This window comes from Mus pahari, chromosome 14, assembly GCF_900095145.1.
Source record: "Mus pahari chromosome 14, PAHARI_EIJ_v1.1, whole genome shotgun sequence".
Taxonomy (NCBI): domain Eukaryota; kingdom Metazoa; phylum Chordata; class Mammalia; order Rodentia; family Muridae; genus Mus; species Mus pahari.
In genome coordinates, this window is record NC_034603.1 from 20,114,016 (window position 1) to 20,137,897 (window position 23,882).

The following is a 23,882-nucleotide window of genomic DNA, read 5'->3' on the forward strand; positions in this document are numbered from 1 at the left end:
CCTTGCATACCACCTCTGGGTTGCAGTGCAGTCCGGCTTTGCTCTGAGACAGTGGTTTTGGCATTCCACATGACCCTGCTTCCGATTCCCTGTATTTAGTCACCATTAGATAACTAAGCTATGAAGCAGTGTACACAGCAGGACTCATCGACGGGAGGCCCGTTATGGCCAGAAAGAAAAGCAGTGGGGGCTGCCTTAGCTTCACCTACTGGATACAGGAAATTGGACACCAGAAGCTGGGCCACTGGTGTTTGGCGTCAGAGCAGTGGGACACAGTCTTGTTTGTGGCTTGAACTAAAGGCCACATTTTTATGTGGATTCGGTTCCAGTCCCCAGTGACCATTGGTTTGATACCTNGGACAAGCTTCTCCAGGCAATGAAAGACTGCCTGTCAGAGGAAAATGGCAAGGTGGTGACTGTTGAAGGGCGGAGCTCTGTGCTCACTGAGCTGGAGCCTCCCTCACCTTCTCAGATGCAGCCAACCTTCATCCATTCTAATCATCTGCAGGTTCATGAGGCTTAAAAAGAAAATGCACTTTGCATGGATTGTTGATTATTTTCTGTCTACAACCCCCAATAAAACAGCTTTTCCACTGAATGAAGTTTTAGGTTCAAGTTCTGTGATTTCTTTTTTTGTTGTTTTTTTTTTGTTTTGTTTTTTTGGGACAGGGTTTCTCTGGCTGTCCTGGCACTCACTTTGTAGACCAGGTTGGCCTTGAACTCAGAAATCTGCCTGCCTCTGCCTCTGCCTCATGATTTCTTCCCATAAACCTTCAGTTTACTTATTCATGTAGGTATTTGGACAACTGGAATCCAGAAGTGAAGCTGCCTGCAGGCGTGGCACTGTGGGCCCAGCATGGCCCAGTTCTGTTGCCTTTCTGCTCTCTGTTCCCTCAGCCTTTTTGCTCTTCTTTTGTTTTTTCATTTTCTTCATTTCCTCAGCTAAGCTGCCTACCTGCCGTCTCATTTTTATAGCCTAGTAGCTGACTCAGCTGTGAAGTTAGTATTGTAGTCTTTATGTATCCCTTCCCTCTGTTGAAGTAAAAGTGAGATCAATCAGAAGGACTTGAGAGGACTTAGAAAAGTGTGTATCAGGCCATGGGAGTGAGTACGCGAGTTCCAGATAGGACGTGCTCATGCTGGCGATGCTCTGCCCAGAGAATTGCTCTCTGCAATATTCCTGAGAAGTTAACTAGGGAGAGTACACATGGATCTTTAGAGACAATAATTCCAGACCTTAGAAACCACAGTTTAGTCATGGGGAAATTGCTTCCTTCAACAAATACTGAAAAAAAGAAACGTGTGTGTGTGTGTGTGTGTGTGTGTAAAATGAACTTCCAAGTTCATTCTTTCTGAAAGATCACACTCTTGGGTCAGGTGGGGGAAGAGTGACTGCCAGCAGCTGGGCAGGCTGCAGCATGTGCTTGATGGAGGGGGCTTGATACCCACAGTCTGAAAGCCAGCTTAGGAAGTCCACTGCATCCCCTAGACATACTCAAAGCCCCACCAAACCAAAGACTAGAAACTAACCATGGGTCTGTTGCCTACCTTAGACGTGGGCTCCTTTGTCCTGGAGGTGAGCGTGTAAGTCAGAGCCCTGACAAACAGGACTTCCCTTATCATAGAACTGTGTGGGAAGCCAGTATCTGCACAGGCCTGGCACGACTGTGCCTGTCTGTGTCTTGTTCTGGGTTTTCTCTCTGAGAAGCTGGAACATGTTGGAACCAACGCTTTTGACAAACTTGGACTTACACAAAAGACAAGCAAGTTTCAGTACGTGCTCTGCTTTCCCACAGGGCTTCAATGGAGATGACCTTTCTATAGAGAGAGAGACCAGTATAGCATGTGGCCTTCAGACACCTGAGAGTTGACTGACAAAGACCAAGCAGGAGGTCCTGAGCAGGAAGTTACAAGCCAAATACAAATCCTTGAAAAGTGGCAGATCTTGCCTAAAGCTCCAATGGCTACTTGCAGCCCCCAACCCCAAACTCTAGGTATCTTGGAACCCAATAGCTTTGGGTCTGGGGCCCTGAGCTCTTTGCTGTGTCAGTATGCTCCTGTCCTGCACTGTGTACACAGCCTGTGACAGGCCTGTCCCACACATTCCTGCAAAGCACTAGATTGCCCTTCACTCTGGCTAGAGTCCTAGGCAGACTATAGTTCCTACTTGCACTTAAACCGTTAGGTTTTAAGCAGTTCAGCTGCTAAGTTGATTTGTTCTTCCCCCCTACCCTTTGTATTTGATTATCTTTACAACTTGTTAAATTTGTTGGTTTTCTACTGAGACAGAGCTTCACTACATAGCCCAGGCTAACCTGGAATTCACTATGTAGACCAGGAAGGCCTCACAGAGATCTGTCTGCCTCTGCTTCCTGAATGCTGGGTTGAAAGGTGTGCACTGTAGACCCCACAGGTCCTCAGCTGTCTTCTGGGCTTCCTGTTGAGGCTTGTGCCTGCCCAGGCTAGCTGCAATCTTCATTTGCCTTTGGTATTGTGTATTGCTGCTCTGATCACTAGATCCTTGATGCAGACCTTGGCTACTTCACAAGCTGTTCCACACAGAAGATCCAGTCTGCCAAAGCATCTTTGTGGGGCTGGGGTTGAGGGCCTGCCTAAAGTGCATGAAGGCCTGCGTTTATCCCCAGCAACGTAGAAACCAGGTGTGTTGGTGCATGCCTATAACCCTAGCACTTGTGTAGGAGGAGTTTTGGCTGACTTCTTTGTGCTCTTGACTGGTTGGATCCACAGATGAAAGATACACACACATTGGTTCATTTTTGAAACTGACTTCTTGGCTCTGTGGCTGGGCTCTAGCCTTCTGCAGCTATTATACCTTTACCTTTGCTCCTAGCTCAACATCTCTACATCTGCCCTCAACTTAGTTGCCTGGTTACTGTCTGGGAAGCCCATTGGTCTTGCTACCCAAGACACTTTCAGGCTTCCCTTCAATGGGCCACTTTCCTTTCCCCCTACATTTTGGAAGATCCCCCCTGAAGGAGTCTGTTCTTTCTCTCTCCCCCCAAGTATCCTCCCCCTGCCTCCTCTTCTCTCCTAGCCTGTGGGAACCTGGAAGTTCCTCTTTCTTTCCATCCAGCCATTGGCCACTGGCATCTTTATTGATAGAACAAAAACCAACTGGGGGCAAGGACCTTGAGCATCAGTAAACACAGATTCCCAATTAAATCAAAGCATCAGAACCACTCTCTACATCTCACCTTTTCTGTCCAATTTAAAAACAAACAAAAAACTTTTCTCAGACCTAATTGAGCAGAACCATAACAATCATGTAAACTACAAAGCTGATATAAAACCAACATCCAGTCCATCATATTTGCCAATTAGATAAAGGACTCTACCATCAGTCCTAACATAAAATTACAATTCTATCTCTGAATTATGGTTTTTTTTTTTTTTTGGTTTTTCGAGACAGGGTTTCTCTGTATAGCCCTGGCTGTTCTGGAACTCACTTTGTAGACCAGGCTGGCTTCGATCTCAGAAATCTGCCTGCCTCTGCCTCCCAAGTGCTGGGATTAAAGGCGTGTGCCACCATGCCCGGCTTCTGAATTATCTTTTAATTTTAGCCTGTAACACCATCTCAAAACTAGGCTTTCTACTCTATATCATGTCTTTAATGTTAAACAATTTAAGTTTGCTTATGGGACTATAATTAGTCTTCAACCCCATCAGAAATCCAAGAATGAAATAAATATCACCTGGGCATACAGGAAGCACCAAACAGAGCTTCTCAAACTTAAAATAATTGTAGAAAGCTGGGCACTTGAGAGGCAGAGGCAGGCAGGCCCAGGATCTGGCCCAGGATCATCAAATTATGAAGGACATGTTTACCATGACTTGGCAGAGCTATCAGTTGACAATTCTGCATAGAGTGCCCATTTTGGACAGGATTTTGTCTGTAGATGAAATAGGCAATTTCTGCCCTGTGGCTACCTCGCCTGGAGGTAAAATTGCTCAATATCTTCTTTGAACTATTCTGGGGAAACTGTCTGGAGCAGACATGTATCTAGTCACACAACCCTTAAAAATGAAATAACGTCACATTCTGTGGATTTCTGATGTTTTTGAAGACTAAGTAATGTATCTCTGAACTGTTAAACCTCAACTACTCTTGGCCATTTCTATTTGAGCGAACTGAAAACACTTTATAATTAAGTCAGAATCTAACAAAACCATGAATTTGCTCTCTGGCCCTTAACTTGTGTTACCCAATCATCTTAAACAGTTTTGGTTAGGACACAGTGAGAATTGGGAAGACTGGGAGAGAGAAGGGGACACAGTGGCTGAGGAGACAAGCCAACCAGCCATGTAAGTTTTCTGGGAAGTGGCCTTTGGTCACCTCCTCGACAGGGCCCAGGGTAGCAGGGGAAGAATTAGGAGGGCCTAGTCATCGAGTTAACAAAGGTATTTTAAGAATAATTGCTGTGGGGGCAGGGGGGGCGTATAGGGAACTTTTGGGATAGCATTTGAAATGTAAATAAAGAAAATATCTAATAAAAACAAAACAAAACAAAACAAAAAAGAATAATTGGTGTGAAGCCGGGAGTGGTGGTGCATGCCTTTAATCCCAGCACTCGGGAGTCAGAGGCAGGTGGATTTCTGAGTTTAAGGCCAGCCTGGTCTACAGAGTGAGTTCCAGGACGGCCAGGGCTACACAGAGAAATCCTGTCTCGAAAAGCCAAAAAAAAAAAAAAGAAAGAAAGAAAAGAAAAGAAAAAGAATTGGTGTGTATGTGTGTGTTTTCTATTCGCAGATCCGAGATAGCTCCTGGGTGGGTGTGTGTGACCAGCCAGGAGCACAAAGCAGAGTAGAAAAAAACTACTGGCTACACACTTGGGAGAGGGAGACCAAAGAAGCAGACATTGAAGGCCATCCTTGACTATGTACTAAGTTCAAGGTCAGCCTGGGCTGTATAAGACTGTCTCAACAAAACACGGGCCTGGAGAGATGGCTCAATGGTTAAGAGCACTGGCTGCTCTTCAGAGGACCTGGTTCAATTCTAAGCACCCACATGGTGGCTAACAACTGTCTACAACTCCAGTTCAGTGGCAATCTGGTGACCTCCTTTGGCCTCTGCAGGCATCAGACGTGCAAGTGTTACAAAGGCATCTGAGCAAGCAAAATATGCTTACTAGCACTTACTTTGATGCAGGAGGATTCTACGTCTGAGGCTACCCTGGATCACACAGTTTTAGGTTTGTCTGGGCTATAGGAGACTGTTTCTAGCACATACGTTTGTGTGTGTGTGTGTGTGTGTGTGTGTGTGTGTGTGTGTGGTAACCAAATCGAGGAAAGGAAACATTTCATACCAAACTTTCCAAGCCTCGGTGTTGGCCTTGCTTGTGCTGCTGGCTTGCAGAGGACCCCAAGAAAGAGTGCTCTCTAAAGGAAACCTTTCACCCCACTGTGCCTCATACAGCATCTTTGTATGCACCCATGGGAAGATTTCCAGGACCAAAGCCAGTTGCAGTAGGATGACAACTTTTCCTGACGTAAGCATGTAGCTGAAGCTGATGACAGACCAGCATCCCTGGAGCCCGCCCTCATTTCTGCCAGTGTGGTCAGTGACCAGGACCAGCAAACACATCTTTTTCTATGAAAAGGGAGAGCATCTCTCTGGCTGTGAATGGGGTGATAGGTTTGGGGTTTCCGGTTCCTTGTTTTCTTTGAACCAACCCTGTTATAAAATTTCCAATTCCATTTTCTACAATGGATGTATACAGGCCAGCCGGAGCTGCAGGCTCTTTATCTAGCACCCTTTAGAAGAGCCACTAGGCCAATTCATCTGGTGAGCAGTGGTACTCTTGGCAAAAGATCTTATTTGTAAAGGGGCAACTTTCTCCTCTGAGCTTCAGAAAGGAAGCACGCACAGCTCTCTGCTCCTAAGAGGGCAGCGGAAGTGCAAGGCCTTCATTCCAGCAGCTCCCAAGACATGGTAAGATCCTCAGAGTCTAAGATTGAAGACTAAAGAATTCACAGTCAGACTCTGATCCTAAATTTCCAATCCAAACACATTTTAGGGATTCATTTCCTTCTGAGACTTCAAAATCAGCTAAGGTCTCCAAAACAGTTAAGTGGCATTTTTACTCTCTCTCTCTCTCTCTCTCTCTCTGTGTGTGTGTGTGTGTGTGTTTGCTAGGTTCAAATCCTGGTCCTTATACTTGCTAAAGTCAGGTGCTCTGCCACTGAACCACACACATACAGCCCAGAGGTGTCATTTTTTAAACTGTCACTATATAAATCCACTCCCTAGGAAGTTGCATGGTTTTCTGCTCTCAGCAAGACACTCTCAGATGAGTGCCACGCGGCCAGAGAGCATTAGTGTCGCAATCAACAGCAGTTAAATCCTTCCACAGGCAAGTTTCACATCCAAGTCTGAACCTTCCATATATACCAGAGGATGGCTGGAGCTAATGTTGAGCTGTTATATTGAGTAGAAAAAAACATTAAAACCTCAAGACTTTACTAAGATTATTTTAAAAAGCTATAGCAGTGATAGGACAAATTTACTAAAAGTGGTGTTCAATCATCTGTTCTTTCCTCAAAGGTTAGAGGAAAGGCCCATGCTTTCAAAAGACTTCTGGTATGCAGGGTGGTAGTGGCGCATGCCTTTAATCCCAGCACTCAGGACGCAGAGGCAGGCGGATTTCTGAGTTCAAGGCCAGCCTGGTCTACAGAGTGAGTTCCAGCACAGCCAGGGCTATACAGAGAAACCCTGTCTCCAAAAAAACAAAACAAAACAAAAAACAAACAAACAAAGACTTCTGGTATCTTTGTTGTGTCAGACACTTAGATGGCAAATGATCTCTACTGGACAGTAGCTCACTTCTCACACACTAGCTGGGAACTAATCGGAGCCACAGCTCTCTCTCCTGACAATTTTGTACCTCAAGAGCTTCAACTACTGGATTTCTCCTTGCATAGTTAACCCATATGCCACATCCCATGGCTGGACACAATCGAAAAGAACTGTGATCCACACTGTCTACTCCTAGGGTTGGTAACACAACTCACTGACAACACTTACCAAACATGCCTGGAGCCATTTTCATTCCCAGCAACTCAGACAAAACTCTGAATCTTACCATTTGAGCCCCAGTGTTTCTTTCTGGAGGCAAGGTCTCATTCTATGTAGCATGACCAGCCTCAAACTCATGGAATCCTCCTGTTTTGGCCTCCCAAATGCTGAGATGCAAGCATGGACCACACCACACCACACCCATATTATACCCGTGTCCTTAGGACATCTTTATGTGTGTGCCTGTGTCCCTGAGTACTAGTGCCCACATGCCAGAAGTGTCAGGTCCCCTGGAGCTGGCGTTACAGGTAGTGGTGAGCACCTGGCACAGGTGCTGGGAACTGAACCCAAGTCCTGTCAAGAACAGTATGTGATCTTAACACCGAGCCATCTCTCCAGACTCCAGTGTTCCTTCTGTGACTGGGAGAAGAGCTCTCAGTATGTAATTCTTTCACACTCATAAGGACCTTGGTTCAACCCTCCTCCCACTAGCAAACACCACACTTTACAGGCAGGGCCTTTGCTTTCTGAGCACAGGACAGTTAGTAATCCCAGCAGCCCTTAGTTCTCCTCATTGCTTTTCATACACATGAGGTTTAGATGAGATCTGAGACTTCAAATTACACTGGCTTTGTGGTTATGTGTATGGGATGGGAGCTCATGCCCCATGCTGAGGTTGGAGGAGACAGGACAACTTACAGAAGTCAGTTCTCCCCTTCCATGGGGTTCCAGGGATCGGACTCTGGCCATCAGGCTTGGTGGCAAGCACCTTTACCTGTTAAGCCATGTCACAGCCAGCCTGAAAGTGACTTAATGGACCTATTTTATTGTTAAGAGGGTTTGGCTTAGGGAGCTAGAGATTCAGGGGCATTTCCTGGATGGAGAAGGGAAATGGTTTGTTGAGAAACCAGTGCTTCATATAAGAGAGCATCATGTTTCTATACCCAGACTTTCTGACATGGGCTATGTGTATGAAGGTGGGAAATGACTACAAAGAACACTTCCCCAATGGATAGTCTGTGAAACTCTACCAAGTAAAGTACAACTCCCCTTAATATTCATGTTTCAGAGTCCATGCTACTCCGGAAGCCAGCTCATTTCCTAGCTGGTTGACCTGAGACACCTCATCTGTTTGTACCTAGTTCCCTATATGTAATGGAACAGTACCATGTGGGCTGCTCTGCCAGGCCCTGTGCCTGAGGAAGTACATCTCGACCATGTACATCTAAGTCCTGTGCACATCTCTGTCTCAATGCCCTGCTTAGTTCTAGCTTCTTGCTGTACAAATGTATCTAGACCAAAACAAACATTTGTGTATGATAAAGTGTATGAGTTAAGGATGCAGACCTGGTACTCTGCCGAAGATAAAAAGACTAATAGATCGTTTCTAAGGACTTTCTCCAAAAGTCAAGATGGGCTAGATAGGTAGAAAACCAGCTGGCTCACCATCTGACATCACTCCCTTTAACTGTTTACCAAGTAAGTATTTGCAATGTTTTCAAATGGATGAAGAAAATGGCTAAGAATAAATATGGTACTGACATACCCAGGATAATGTTTAAATAGTTGAGCCCCTCTCACAGGTATTGCTTATTTACTGTTCAGGTCACCGGAGGAAAGAGTTGTGAAGCTAAATAAATGGCAGAAGCATCACACACGTCTCACCCAAGTGGCCTGGAACTATGCAGAAGCAGGCTCAAAAGCGTGGTCCTCCCCAGCCTCCCAAGGATGTTAAGTAGGTTATGTGCCTCCACGCTAAGCTTAATAAATTAGTATTTCTATTTTTATTATGTAAGCATCTGTTTGTGTGAATGCCAGTGTCTGATTTAGTCAGAAGCTTTGGATCCTCCGGGAGCTGTAGTTATAGGCAGCTGGGAAATGTCTGAAGTGGGAGCTGGGAATAGAGATTGGGTTCTTGCAGAAACAGTACATGCAATAACCACTGAACCATCTCTTTAGCCCTCTGGAGTAACGACTTCTAAAGTATCAGTTCTTATCCATCCCAGTTTTCAACTTTGCTTGTAAACAGAAGACATGGTCACTCTGCAACCCAATGTTCCAGCAGAGAGGCTACCAGAGCACATCTCTAGGAGGCTGGTGTGGATGACAAGAAACTCAGGCTCACTGCAATAGCTGTTTCAACTACTAGAGAGACTACACAAGTGGTTCAACAGAATTTACTTGTATATTTTCCATTTTCTATACTATTTGAAGGCATAGGATAGCTTTGTATTAGCTTTCTACAATACTGTGTTTTAAATCTATCCAGTAAACTAAGATGCAGTACAACTTGTATACAACTGAGGAGGTGAGAAGCAACTCGGCAGGCCCTGGTGCTCAACAGTTCCAGAATAAACAGGTAGCGCGCAGCTGCATTAAAAGGTAGTTTGCAAATATTCAAGTTACCCCAAGATTCCCTCCAAATCTCTGCCTTGCTCAAACCAGCACAACCGGCCATTGCTAATACTGCGGCACGGCGTTTGGTAAATGGTGACGGTTTTACTTTCTTCTTAATCAAAAGCCTGTGAGGGTGCTGCCACGAAACAGAGAGAGTCAGCTCTGCTCATGGTCGAGGTGCCAATTGTGAAGTCACAAAAGGTACAGTTTACATGAGAAACGCACATTAACAAGTGGCCCAAATACAGAGCTGGACAGAACCAGACCAGTAAGTCTATAGTTACTCAACTGAACTTACATAAGTACATTCAAAATAAAGCCGGAGATCAGAATTGGTTTTAGAATCAAATTTGCAGACTTTCTTGATAAAACAGAAGAGTGACCTTCTGCAGTTGGAAATGAGGCTCACCTGGCAGAGACTTCACAGTCCCTCCTGCACAGGTGAGGAAATAAGTGACAAAGTCTCTTGCACTGAAGTTATGTATTTTAACAGCTTTACATGTAATATTCATATATAAAAAACTTTAAGTGCTTTTCTCCAATTTAAAAATCTAAAGAATTCAAAAATAAGGCATTCAATATTTGAAAAAAGTACAGATTTACAAAATGTGTATATTCTGTCATGAAAACTCCACACCAACATTATACACTTGGAAAAAAATACAAACAGGATATATTACAAATTTATGCAGCAATAACTTAGTTCACACCATGCAATAAAAAGTACATTAATCAAGATACACAAGCTTTTGTAGGTTCTAAACTGAAGGACTTTTTCTTTTTTCTCTGCAGAATCCTTAAAACCCGTGGCACTTAAAACTTGCTAGCCTTTCTACTGGGAGGTAAATTATACACAACAACGATGAAAGATGAACAGACCAGGTGTCTATTATGAATCATTCCAGCTTTGCTCAACAATGGCCGAGACCCTCTTCTCGTACTCCCGTTTGTTTTCCTGATAAAGCTGTGCTGCTTGGCTGTTGGCTGGACTGTTTGGATTCGGTTCATCCAACAGAGACTAGGAGAGAGAGAGAGAGAGAGAGAAGAAAATGCTGTTCAGTTATGTGCTATATTAACAGGACTAAGATGAGGACAGAAAAATGACACAAAACAGAATTACTTGGAAGTTCCTATGTTATCTTTTGAGTCACAAAACCTTCAGAAATGACATGAAGCAGTTTCTGTTGCTAAAGAACATAAGCTTCCAAAACAATTCTCAGTTGCCTTGAGATTTCCCATTTCAAGGAGATCAGCCAAAAACAGTATTCATTAGCATATAAGAACTTCCTCACCAAGTGACAGCTTAATCTGATTAAACCATAACACCTGTAAATACCTTAGTAATTTAATTTCATATATTCTGTACTGCTAGTAGTATTTCTCTTTTTTTCTGTGTAGCCCTGGCCTCCCTCTGCCTCTGCTTTCCTACAACTAGGATTAAAGGTGTGTGCCACCACTGCCCAGCTCCCAGATCCACTACTATCATGTTTTGTGGTGCTCAGAAGTTGGGCATGCTGGACTAAGTGGTCTACTACTAACCACTGTCCCCTGCTGCTCAGCCCAAACCTTATTTACTGTGGTTACTCACATACGTTAAGCATGGAGGGAATAAAAGAGTAAAGTTGTGAGGTGACCAGAGTGGGAAGGAAAGTACAGGGTATTATGAGCAAGCTAAGGATTAACATTCACTCTTCTGGGGCTGGAGAGATGGCTCAGTGGTTAAAAGCACTGACTGCTCTTCCAAAGGTCCTGAGTTCAAGTCCCAGAAACCACATGGTGGCTCACAACCATCTGTAATGAGATCTAAAGCCCTCTTCTGGAGTGTCTGAAGACAGCTACAGTGTACTTACATATAATAAATAAATAAATATTAAAAAAAAAAAAAAAGAATTCCTAAGTTAAAATAATAAAATAAAAACCTCACTCTTCTATGTAGATCGTATCTTAAATACATGAAACATGGGACCAGAAGTGGACTATGACAGGGGTGGGGATTAGGGACACACAGGGATTGGACAGATGGACAGAGTTACGGTAAGCAGGATAGACAGACAGGTAGTGAGACTCAGATATTTAAGGTTCAGTGATGTAGTATGAAACAATCATGATACTCCACAGAGATGAGTAGAGCAGTAGGCAAGAAGGCTCACAAAGACAGGCAACGTTGAAAAGCGTTTTGTTTTGTTTTTGCTCTTCTCACATCAGTACAGCTCTATCTGCCCCCCTAGACTCATGAACCTCTTAGTTACTGCCCCTCCTTCTTGAAAGGACAACACAGGTACAGGTTCCTCGTGCCTGGCAGTCCCTGGAGGTCCCTGTGGTTTTCTAAGCAATCACTTTACTTCTCCCCAAGATACTGCGTGGGGACAAGAAGTCTCACTTGTGAGAATGTGGACACATGACAAGAAAACAGGTTGTGATGAGGCATGGTGGAACATGCCTGGATCTGCAGCATTTGGGAAGAGATAAGACTTCTGTGGACCTGAGAACAAGAGACCTCTGCCCTCCGAAAATACAAGCTGTGGATTCCATCTCAGATGTCAACTAATGAAAGTGGAGAGCAGTCAGGGTGTTGTCCAAGTTATGCATTAATTATTTGGTGCTGGCAGGTGGTTCTAAATAACTGGTTATATCCCAGAGAATATGAAGAAGTTGTGATGCACCTGAACACAAACTTACCTGAATTGATGTTAAGATGGAAGAGACATCGTATGTGGGACTCCATCGATTCTGCAGGATATCTAAACATATGCTACCATCAGCATACACTGCAAAACAACACAGTTAGTTACAAGCAACTCTCATGCCACTGAGAGCACGTCAGCACACACACTGAACTCTGTCTTACAGGGAAGCTTGTTCTGAAAGGAACGTCTGCCTCACTACACCTGACATTTTTGGAAGGCTGAGGGAAATTTTTCTGAAGCCTGCCATACATTCATTACCCCATTTTGGGTCCAAGGTTGTAGCTCAGTGGTAGTGTGCCTGCTTCATATGTGCAGGCCTGGGCTCACTCCCCAGCACCCAAACCAAAACTACTCCCCTTTCTTAAGTCTCAAGTAGAGATCCTGAGAAAGACCCACTTCTAGAGATGGTTCTCAGAGGATCATCAATACAGAGATTTACTTGTAGGACTTTCACAACTGCATAATCTATGAGGAAAAAAAAGCAAACTCCCTTGTGGTCCAAAAGTCTGGCTAAACTACGGCACTCATGTCTGGAAGTGCAGCTTGGTGGTGGAGCAATTATACTCATGGACAAAGTCCTGGGTTCCCAGCATTACAAAAATAGTAAATAATGACACATTCAAGGAACATTATTTAAAGCCATTAAAAATGCCACCTATCTCCTGTGTTTGCCACAAAATTAAGGAATTTTTTTCTTTCTAGACAGGTTCTCAATATTATAGCCCTGGCTGGGCTGAAAGTCACTATGTAGTCCAGGCTGGACTTGAACTCACAGAGATTGGCATGCCTCTACCTGAAAAAAAGCTTAAAAATTATCCAGTAGGTTTCATATTTTGATCCTTAAAAAAAAAAAAATTATATAAATACCTTCACTTTGACTAAATGAGGACACAGACATTTGTAAAATTAATGTCAAAATATTTACAGCTAAGACTGATAGCTGATATTTATCCTTATAATACGCATCCGATCCCTGAAATGCCCAGCTACACACAAGTGGAAGAAAAAGGAAGAATGAAGTCAACACTCAAACCCTTAGGCCAATGTTACAGACATTGCCGATGAGTGTGGCTTCATTCCTTTAGAAGAGTGTCGTGTAGTCCACGGCTGCTCTCAGCCCAGCACAGCTCTGAGCTCTAACCCTCCCTCCTGCCTCTCTCTACCTCCCAGAGATTGTGTTGGGATTACATAGGCATGTTCCACTTCTGGCAATCTTACCAAACTGCAAAACCTCAGAACCAGGATATTCTCCATAGAAAACAGGATTGAGGGAAAAAGAGTGTGTGTGTGAGTGTGAGTGTAAACCCTAGGGTCTCCTCGTTCCGTCCCTGTTATACCCCTCAGGGCAATTTTGCCTACCCTCCTGGCCTCACTTCTCTGTGCTAACAGTTAACCTCAGTCCAGAACTTTTGGCCTGAGAGTTTAAGTCAGCCACGTCTCATCTTTCCTACAGAATGACATGGCACATACACGGAAGAAGAAGAAGAAAAAAGCATCTGAAAAGTCTTGAACTAGTTTTGATTTTTGAGATGCCAAAAAGAAACTTGCATCTAAATGTCCATCACTGATCCACAGGTAAGCGGAATCCATGCAAATAGTAAAATACTCTTCAAGCAGTAGGGACAGAGTACAGCTAAGGTCATCATGCCGGGCAGACCTAGGGTGACATAGGTGAACAGGCAGTAACGGCAGTGGGTGCTAAGAGCCCATTAAAACAAAGTGCCCAGACTATCTGTAGTAACTCACAAGAGAAGGAAGCCAGCCACATTCATAGTTTTGCTGTGTCTGACTACAAGCAAACTCTACCGAACTGTGTTATTTTACTGTGCTGTACTTTTGTAATGTAGTGTAATTGTGTAATGCAGTGGTGGAGCACACCTTCAATCCCAGTACTCAAGAGGCAGATAGATCTCGGAGTTCGTGCCAACCCTGTCTACAAAGCAAGTTCCAGGACAGCCGGGGCTGCCTTGAAAAATCAACCAACAAACAGGAATTGGCAAGTAGAATGATGCATACTTTCTATATGTGAGCGTGTCAACCCGAGACTGGGCATGCAGGTCAGGTTGTGGAGTGCTTGCCTACTGTGTAAATGTCCAGTTTGAGTCCTAGCACCACATAAATTGGGCATGGTGGCACCTGCCCATAAGCACCCTGGAGCTGATCCTGAGCTCATTCATCCTTGGATCCATTGATCTGAAGGCCAGCCTGGCTATGAGATCCTATCATTTAACGGTTTGACTCATTTGAGTGTGCACACACGTGCATGTGTGCTCTAGTGACACATGTGGAGATCAGAGGACAACCTGCAGGAATTGATTCTATCATGGACATCCTGGGGACCGAACTCAGGCTGGCACACTTAGTGGGAAATCCCTTTTTACCTACTGAGACATTTTATTTTGTTTTAGGAGATAGACTCTCAGTCCAGTCTTAAGTAGCTAAGAACGACATTGAATTCCTGACTACCCACCTCCTGGCTTGAATGTGTGGTTTTTAAAAGCTAAGTTTCAGGTAAAATTTGTGTTAAGCAAATAAATGTTTATTACTTTTAATTCAGATGTTATTAAATTACTTTAATTCACACATGGAACCCTGTGAAGACTCTAGCAATGAAACTGTAGCTAACACAGGCATGCAAACAGTAGTTGAAGACCAGCCCTAACTCTAAGAGTGAGCTGTACCCAAGGGGAGGAACAAACCCTCCCCCCTCAACCCACCTCTGACAGGGTCTAGGAGGCTGCTACTTACCATTTGGATGAAACATTTTGGATAAAAACCTAACGGTTGGTGGTTTATTTGGATATTCTTCAGAAAATTCTATTACTAGTTTAAAAGTACCTAAATAGAAAACAGACCAAAGTACAATAAAGACAAACATGACTTTTAAATGTCTTCATCAAATAATTCTTAATTCCATTATCAAATTTTGTACAACCACACTCGTTAGCCTGGGAACTCTCATGTAGCATATAAAATATCTAACATACTTCCGTTAGACTATGAACAAGCAATGCTGTCAAAAGCTCAGAGGATAAGCCCTTTCTTTCATGGGCTACTTGAGAAATGTGTAAGCGGTAACTGTCACATCTGACTGTCTGACTGGTTAGTAGGACTTGTGCAGGCAGGTAGGCAGCACACCTGGGATGTGTGGAGGTCAGCAGTCAGTTGCTCTGAAGTTAGTTCTTTCCTCCCACCTTTCCCTGAGTTCTAGGAATCAAACTCGGATTGTCATGGTTGGTGTGGGCAAGCTCCTTCACCCTCTGAGCTATCTCATCACTCTCAATTGTCAGATTTTTGGAAGGCAACTGGGCCCTAGCTACTAATATTTTAAAAATACACACTTAAAGAACTAGAAAGTTGTTTACAGCTTAAAAGGAGGTGCCAAAGGATTCTGAAAGCTGACTACCACCTGGCAAAGGGCAGCTTAGGCTCCGATACTGATGGGAAAGGTAGTTTTATTTTCATTTAAACACGCTAAGAACCAGTTATGTAGCTCACATCTTCACTTGTCATAGATTTGGAGCACACTCCACTTTGTTACTTTTTGATGTTGCTATTAGTTGGAAACTTGGGGTTAGAGAGGTTAAAGATATAAGCTAATGAGTGCTAAGTCCTAGCTCATATCTGCATACACATTAATAGAGGAAACAGACAGTTAACAAAGTTAGTCTTAACTACTACGCTGAGGATCAAACTACAAGGGCCTTATGGAGGTCTTAGGCGTATACTCTTTGCTGACCTACACTTCTAGCCCTTAATGTGTTTCAAGTTTACATTCTCATTTTTGCAATTATAAAAACAGCTGGACTAAATTAAAAAATAAATAAATAAATAAATAAAAACCCAACTGGACTATACAGTTTCAAGTAAGCATGTGAGGAAGCTGAGCTTTCTGTTCTCAGGACCACTCAGCAGTATCAGTCCCACTATGGGTAAGAAGCAGATTCATGAAACCAAGAGGCAGAGAATAGCGTAGACTATGATTAACTCACCATGGCAACAGACACAAGAACGCCAAGAACCAGATAGAACCAAGCGGCAGCAAAGTTACAAAACAATTTTGTGGCCTGAATATTACCACTTTCTGATTTCCAAAGCATTGTTTTTTAAAAATATCTTTAATTAAAATAATGGTTGCAAAAATCTCTGAGATTCAGAGCTGAGATTTACTGGCTCTGTGTTTCTGTACAGACTGCTTCCAATAACCTACTGGAACTTGTACCAGAAATTGTTAACGTGACAGCTGGGGATGTAGCTCAGTTATAGAACACTTGCATAGCAAGCAGATAAAAAGCCTGGGGTGGGATGCATAGGAAATATTGTCATCCCAGCTACTCAGGCAGCTAAGACAAGATGTCAAGTTACAGGCCAACCTGGCAACTCTGCAGGACCTTGTCTCAAAATAAAGTAAAAAGGGTTGGGAGCTCAGTGGAAAGTGCTGGCTTGGCACACCTGGGGTCATTCTCCAGCTGTCAAAACAGAGGACCTGAGAAAATCCTCCAATTTATCAAAAAGTAACCGAGCCTTATAACATAGTAACCTAAATAATATACTTAAGAGACATACTAAATAACATACTTAAAGACTTGCTAGTGACAAACACATTGTACAGTTCTCCTTCATGTTTGGTTTAAAGATGACAACTGGGTTCTCTTATCTACATGCACTCTGTTACAATATGTTGTTTGGTTGACATACAGTACATAAGAAAATATGGCCTCATACAATATGTAATCCTGAAAAGGATTTTCACAGCCCTTTCAGATAACTAGACTGGTCTGATATTGCATAAGTTTTTTTTGGTGTTGTTTTGATTTTTTTAAAGGTTTGTTGCAATGGAGCATTGGGAGAAAAAAAAATTCCAAAAAACAAAAACCACCTCTCGGTACTCAATTACAAGTTTAATGTAATTTTAAAGTATAAACAGAAAAAAAAAAAAAAAAAAAGTAAAGTACAGCAGAATTTAACTGCTGTAAAGTTTTGTCTTTTTTTTTTTTTTTTTTTTTTTTTGAGAATGCTACAAACAGACCCAAGGTCATGCCAGGTACACTCCCAGTAACTCAGCTTCTGCTCTAGGCTGCCAGCTCCACCCACTCTGCTGTGGAAGTACCTCTGAGGTCCCTTCATCACCCACAGTATTAAAGAGCAGTCCAAATGTAATGATGAGCAATTTCAACTATCACCATGTCCTTTTAACATGCAAAGAACACAGCCACTGTTAGCACAGTGTGGGCCACAGTCTCAGCTTGTCCTTAGATGCTCAATTCATTAGGCTGCTTTTCTATCAGCAATGCAAAGGTCAACACAGCACTGCTATCAAAAGGATCACATGGTCTCCTGAACGGAGGACTCAAGACATCCTGAAGGGTTTGGGAACGGACAACTGAGAAGTCCTGACATAGCTAAAAAATTTTTGCTACAATCATTCAGTAGCTCCTGAGATTCCTCATGCCTAAGAAGGAGAACAGTCCTAGCATTTGGAAGGCAGAGGTAGGAGGATTTCTCTGAGTTTAGACCTACAGAAGAGGCTACAGTGAGATCTATCTCAAATATACAGATGCTAGGATCATTCTACAGCATCTTTGTCTAAGACCTACACCTAGACCGGCCTTCTTATTCTTCAACAGGTACTTAATATCCCAGCGCCAAGAATGGTACCACTCGCTTCTCAGGCTTTCAGGTGGTTCCCTCACAAATAGTTCACAGTAACTATTCTTGTCAAACATGCTGAACAGATGAATTCTGAAGTCATTCTGATAATTAACAGCAAAGCTGTTTAATTTTTTAAAATCCACTATAATTAGGGAAAATCTTTCAGTACCCGCCTAAAGTCAGTTTAATAAACTTAATTATGATTACAGATTAGAACCATTCTCCCATTTTCCTGGCTCCTGTTAGACCCAACTTGAGATGCAAATGACTGCATGATGTTTCTGGGTGCTAAATGCTGAGCAGTGAAGCTATGAACTCAGGACTCAGGGGCGCCTGGCAGTGGAGTGCTTCCCTAGAACATACCAACTCTGGATTTGATCCCTAGCACTAGGGAAAAAAAGAAATAAAATGTTTTACCTCAAGACCCTCATCAATGCAGACAAGAAAGCAAGGAAACACAGTCACCCACTTGGTAGTACCCAAGGAGGACCCTCTATTAGGCCGCCCAAACATCAACTATTTTGTAACACAGACCACTTAGACCTACAGCTCTATAGGCAACCCACGTCACACAGGGAACTGGTGAGAGGTGACCAAGATGATGTGCAAAAAAAAAAAAAAAATCCCCATGAATTCTAACTTTTCATTTGCTTGCTTAGTATGCCAAGAGCTTATTAAAAGTAGAGCCTGTCTTCAAACAGTGCTAGAGTCTCTGACCAAAGGGCACCCTTTAATATGTAGATAATAAGAATACTTACCATCTTCAAAGGGTGTCCCTTCTGGTCTGAAAACAAAAAGATCTCTGATTAAAATCAGCTCTTCACTCTTCCTTCCCTGTCTTTAGGGAGGGCAGGGTAACCTGGGGCAGGGAGGACGCGCTCGCCCTGCGCTGAGGGCTGCGCAAACTCACCGGTCAGACTGCCGTCGCCTTGGCTTGAACTCAGGCAGCACAAAGGACTCTCAATGCTCAAGTCCTTTTTGAAAGGAAACTCGTCTTTGATTTTGTTGCAAAAGAATACAGTACAGCCAAGTGTGGCGGCGCACACCCAAGTATAGTGGCACCCACCTTTATTCCCAGCACTGGGAAGGAGGCGGCAGGTAGATGGATTTCTTGAGTTTGAGGCCAGCCTGGGCTACAGTGTAAGTTCCAGGACAGCCAGAGGCTACACAGAGAAACCCTGTTTTCAAAACCAAAACCAACCAACCAACAAAAACCCAAGAGTCTACAAGTGGCCCTGGTACCACACACTTGCATTCGCAGAGACTCAGGAGGCAGAAGCAGGAGGATGTCAGAGTTTGAGGACTGCCTAAGATACACAGTCTTAGGCCAGCCTGACTAACATGGCAAGGCCATCTCAAACTAAGATTTTAAAAAGGATGGTGTAACACACACACAGGAGGAAAAAAAAAAAAAAAAAAAAAGTGGGGGATGCAGGTATCCTAGCCCAGGCTGGCCCGACTGTGCTATCGTCCTGTCTTAGACTCCTGAGCGCTAGGGTTTATTAAGGATAAGTCAGTATACCTATTTTGATTTTCTTGAGATAAGGTCTTACTAAGTAAATAGCCCAGGATGGCTTCTACATTGTGATCCTTCTGCCTCAGCCTTCCAGGGGCTATGATTACAGCTGACTGACCAGGACTGACCAGGAAGGTTAGGCAAACACCCCACCACTGAGCTAGCTATATTCCTAGTCCCCCACTAGTTCTAAGTGTAGATACTTGTAAGACAGCTTACTGATCAAGGGTACTTGAAAAACCTCTTACAGGAGTTTGATTTCCAGCACCCATGTCAGGGAGCTTACAACTTCAGGACATCAGACACTGGCCTCTGGCTTCCAATGGGTACCTGCTCTCTTATACATGTATCCTTCAAACCCTAGTGTTTTTTTGTTTTTGTTTTTGTTTTTTCGAGACAGGGTTTCTCTGTATTGCCCTGGCTGTCCTGGAACTCACTTTGTAGACCAGGCTGGCCTTGAACTCAGAGATCCGCCTGCCTCTGCCTCCTGAGTGCTGGGATTAAAGGCGTGCACCACCACGCCTGGCTCAAACCCTAGTTTTTAATCAATTACCTGGGTTGACTGTAAAAATCATACTATACCATAACTAGCTCTAGTGGTAAATTCCCATAATCCCATATATAGACAAACAAACATAATCAAAAACTTGTTACATTTTAAATCAAAAAGGATGTGCAGGGCTAGCAAGACAGTTTAGCAGGCAGAACTACTCGCCATACTGTCTCTTGAACACATGATGGAGGGAGAGAAATGACTACACAGTTGTCATCTTACCTCTACACCGAGTGCTATGGGTTACAGACACCTACTCACAGTCAGCCAGCCAGCCAGCCAGCACGCAGGCATGCGCATTTGCACACAAATAATAAACAAGAAATTAAAAAGGTATTATATGGTAGCCTATGCCTGTGTTCCCAGCACTGAGGATGTTGAAGCAAGAAGATCCCAAGTCTGAAAAATGCACAGAAATCTTTTTGTTGTTTTTTTGCCTACTGTCCCTCAGTAGGCAGCATGGACCTTAGCCTCCAAGTGCTGGATCAAAGGGCTGAACCCCACCCTTGTCAAGAGTCTATCTCAATAAAACCTCAAAGGTGCTAGGAATGAATCCCAGTGATGGATTTGCCTACAGGGTGTTAAGATGCTTGGATTCAACCTCAGCATTACCCAAAGTCATCCAATGGCTTCTCGGTGGGCTGTGCACACATGATTTTTAGCTAAAATTCTTGTCACAGCAAAGTTTTCAGTCCTTTCGGTTCCAAGTGTTCTTACAGCTCCAACAGTAGGGGCATAAACACTTGCAAGGCACATTAGGTGATTTACCTGATCTTCTTTATCAGCCCATTTAATTTCAAGTATTTGCTTATTATATGGGGATCAAGCCCAGAGCCATATGCATGGCAGGCAAGCAGTCTACTATTCAGCTTCACTCAAAGCCTTCACAACCTAGGATCAGTTACCTGGAGTGACCATAAAACCATACCATAGCCAGGTACAGTGTCACACGCCCACAATCCCAGCTACTCCAGAGGGACTAAAGCAAGAGGATCACTTCAGCCCGGTTCAGAATCACCCTGAGCAACACTGCAGCACACCTTGGCTCAAGGGAAAGGAGCCAAATGAAACATAACAGCAAGGAGCAGACCAATTTTATATAACTGCCCCAGACTCAATAAAATGTTTCAGGAGCTGGGGATACAGCTTAGCGATGAGAGCACTACCCCACAAGTGAGTTTCAGAATGGACCTCAGCCTCTCTCCCGAGGGCTGATCTACTTACCTTCCCTGAGCAATCCCTAGTTCAACTCACCCAAATATAACTGCGTTCCACTGCATGATGTTGTTTTCAGATGGGGCGCCACTGACCCCCACAGGTGGGTCCTCTTGCAATCTAGAAATCCAGAGCAGTCATTTTCAGAGTTGAACATAAAGGTCAGTGAGGTCAAGTTCTACTGAACCTATTCTGACAGACTGGCTAGACTGACTTGTTACAGTTGGAGCTGAAATGAGCTACGATTTAAATGAATCAGCCAGGTTAATATACTTATTAATACTACCAGTGATCTCTAAGTTCTTCAAACAGCAAGATTTAAGATATGGTCTCTTGAGGAACTCATTTTCAGAGTGCCCTCTTGACCCACTAAAGTTTACAATTTTAGCAATGAAAAATACTTTTAGGTGGTAGTGGTTGTCCACACCTTTAGACCCAGCACTTGGGATGTAGGTGGATCTCTGTGAGTTCGAGGCCAGTCTGGTCTACAGAGTGAGTTCCAAAACAGCCAGGGTTACACAGAAAAACCTTGTCTCAAAAGACAAAAACCAAACACAACAAAAACAAAGACTTACAATTTTCGTACCTTAATCATGGAAGGATCTCCAGTCCTAACTACAGACATGACACTACACAACACAAAAATGTAGGAAATCTCTATACACAAAATGACTAAAAAAAACAGACTCAATGTAACTAGAAAGCAAGTCTAACTTTATGGCCTGTGCTTCAGACAGTGGCTTTCTAAAGTAGCCAGAAGCTCCAGCTAGCTTTCCCAGCAGTCTCTATTTTAAAAACTCTGCTCTCAGGCCAAATATACCTCAGGCCTTCATACAATGCTTTCAACAGACGTCATCATCAATCTCATGTAACCTCAAGATCCTTGGAAAACCACCAAAGGCACCTTGTATTCAACTGGGGATCAAGTACAGAAATTGCAAAAATGAACAAGAGATAAATAATAATAGATGATGTATTATCCATAATGGAAAGTTTTATTTGCGTATCAGTTACAGAGCTAATCAAATATAGTGACTTCAAGCGCTGGGTGACTTTTGCACCAAAAAGGGCATCTCTTTGTCTGGCAGATCATTAAAAATTTTTTAAAAAAGCAAACAAACAAACAACAACAATAAACCTGTCCATCACACGAAGTATGTCGAGATTGATTTTTAAGTGGACACTTGGCAAACTGGTCAACCTCAAGCAGACTAGGCCACTAACAGGATTGAGAGGGACGAATTTACTGCTTCATTCCTCAATTGTGTGGCTAAAATCAGCAACGAACTAAATGATGAAGTTGTCCAGGTCCCAAGACAACAGCTTCCAAATGCCTCATAAAGGGCTTGTTTCCCCCCCCCCTCATAAAGGGCTTTATAATGGCGAAGTTGAGCAGTTGCTTCCTGAGAGGCAAATCTAAGTTTTTATATCACAGATTTGTCTCAATCACAGCGGGTCTGCCCAGAAAGAAAACTTAGAGGAGTATCTAGTTGCTGGATTTCAAGTTACTGTTTCTGCACTTGTACGTTTCCAAGGAGAGGTAAACAATTGGGAGAAGCGGGAGAGGTCATCTTCTCCCTTCAAGCCCCACATTTCCTATAAACCCCTATTTTCCAAAAGGAGGCCCAGGTGGAGTATCAGATTAGCTCCAGTCTGACGGAAGGCATTTTTCCAAGCTGGGGAGGCTATAGATAGGCTTTTATTCGGCAGCCAGATCTTAGTTCCAGAAGGCACTGGCAGCCCGAGTGGCTAGCTCCAGGCCCAGGTTTCCCGAGCCAGTTCTCAAGGTCCTTCCAGGTGGGCGGGGGCAGATCGGGTTTCGGGGGATGGGCTAACCACCTCCGGACCTCGCGCAGCAGACCCCACCCTCACCACTGCAGAAAGGGAGAAGAGATCTGGGGCAGTATTCACCCCAACCTCGCTACCAACAGGAGATCACGGGGCCCTGTAACAAAGCTGGACTGGTCCACCAGGCGAGGCCGGAGCCTCAGGAGAAGCTCACTCGCACCACCTGGGGAGGGGACGCCGCAGGGTGCAGAGGCGGCAGGCGAAGCGTCTGCATCTGCCCTAGGTGGACCTCTGGGACACCTAGGCCCAGCGATGGCCACCTTCCTAGTTTGGCGGGGGAGGGAGGGCAGAAGGCTGTAGTACCGACCATCTTTACTCCAGACAGAGGGAGGTATGAAGCGAGGGAGTAAGAGCCACCGGGGAGCCGGGGCTGCCGCGGGTCCCGCAGGCCCACTGCCCGCCTCCTCCGGGTCACCGGGGAGAAGGTATCCGGAATCCCCGCCCTACAGTCCGTGGCTTCGGGAAGAGGCCGTCATATTGGGCTAAGGCGAGGGCCCTTACCGCTTGAAATCCCGCATGAGCCTCCTACGGGCCGGGGTCGACATGCTCCGCAGCTGCCCCGCGGTCAGTCTGAAAGAAAAGAGTCCCGTTCGGCCCCCCCACCCCCCGGCGCAGCGGCCGAATCACCGTGGGTCGCCGCCGCCGCCGAGACTGCACAAACAACCCTGCAATGACGTCTCCCTCCGCCGCCTCCAGATCCCTCCGCCCTCCGCCAGTACCACCGCGGGAGGGGGGAGAGGGGGCGGGGCGAGCGGGCGCGCGCGCCGCACCGGAGGGGCAGGAGGCCGCCTTCCGGGCTTGCGGCTGGCGGGCGACTACGGAGGGTCCGCTCCGTGCTCACGCCGAACGCGGCCCGGCCCAACGCCCACGGAGCCCACACGCTACCTTGCCTCGCTCCCCCCGTCGCTAGTTTCAAGTTCGGCCGGACGGGGAGAGAGTGGTGCATCCGGAGCCTAAGATTTCGGGGGGAGAGGAGGTGGG

General features: G+C 44.5%; 1 protein-coding gene across 2 annotated transcripts; it reads right to left on the reverse strand.

The window, feature by feature from the left end:
* Positions 1 to 9,194: 9,194 nt before the first annotated feature.
* Positions 9,195 to 23,882, reverse strand: Ube2b (ubiquitin conjugating enzyme E2 B). 2 transcript variants are annotated; one of them, XM_029546000.1, is made up of 7 exons: positions 23,787 to 23,882; positions 23,403 to 23,471; positions 21,093 to 21,173; positions 18,528 to 18,553; positions 14,866 to 14,955; positions 12,110 to 12,198; positions 9,195 to 10,448 (listed from the first exon to the last, which is right to left on the reverse strand). In XM_029546000.1, the coding sequence occupies exons 2-7, from the start codon at positions 23,444 to 23,446 to the stop codon at positions 10,320 to 10,322; spliced, it is 459 nt and encodes a 152-aa protein (XP_029401860.1). In that variant the 5' UTR covers positions 23,447 to 23,471; positions 23,787 to 23,882; the 3' UTR covers positions 9,195 to 10,319. The 2 variants fall into 2 exon arrangements, with proteins under 2 accessions (XP_029401860.1, XP_021068731.1); XM_021213072.2 differs by lacking the exon at positions 23,787 to 23,882 and having other exon boundaries at positions 23,403 to 23,601.

Excerpts from the sequence above, each read along its gene's own strand:
- Ube2b (XM_029546000.1), bottom strand. The coding sequence starts at position 23,446 with ATGTCGACCCCGGCCCGTAGGAGGCTCATGCGGGATTTCAAGCG. Across the intron at positions 21,174-23,402 it reads CTCATGCGGGATTTCAAGCG|ATTGCAAGAGGACCCACCTG; the intron begins GTAAGGGCCCTC and ends CTGGATTTCTAG. Across the intron at positions 12,199-14,865 it reads CAAAATGTTTCATCCAAATG|TGTATGCTGATGGTAGCATA; the intron begins GTAAGTAGCAGC and ends GTTGTTTTGCAG.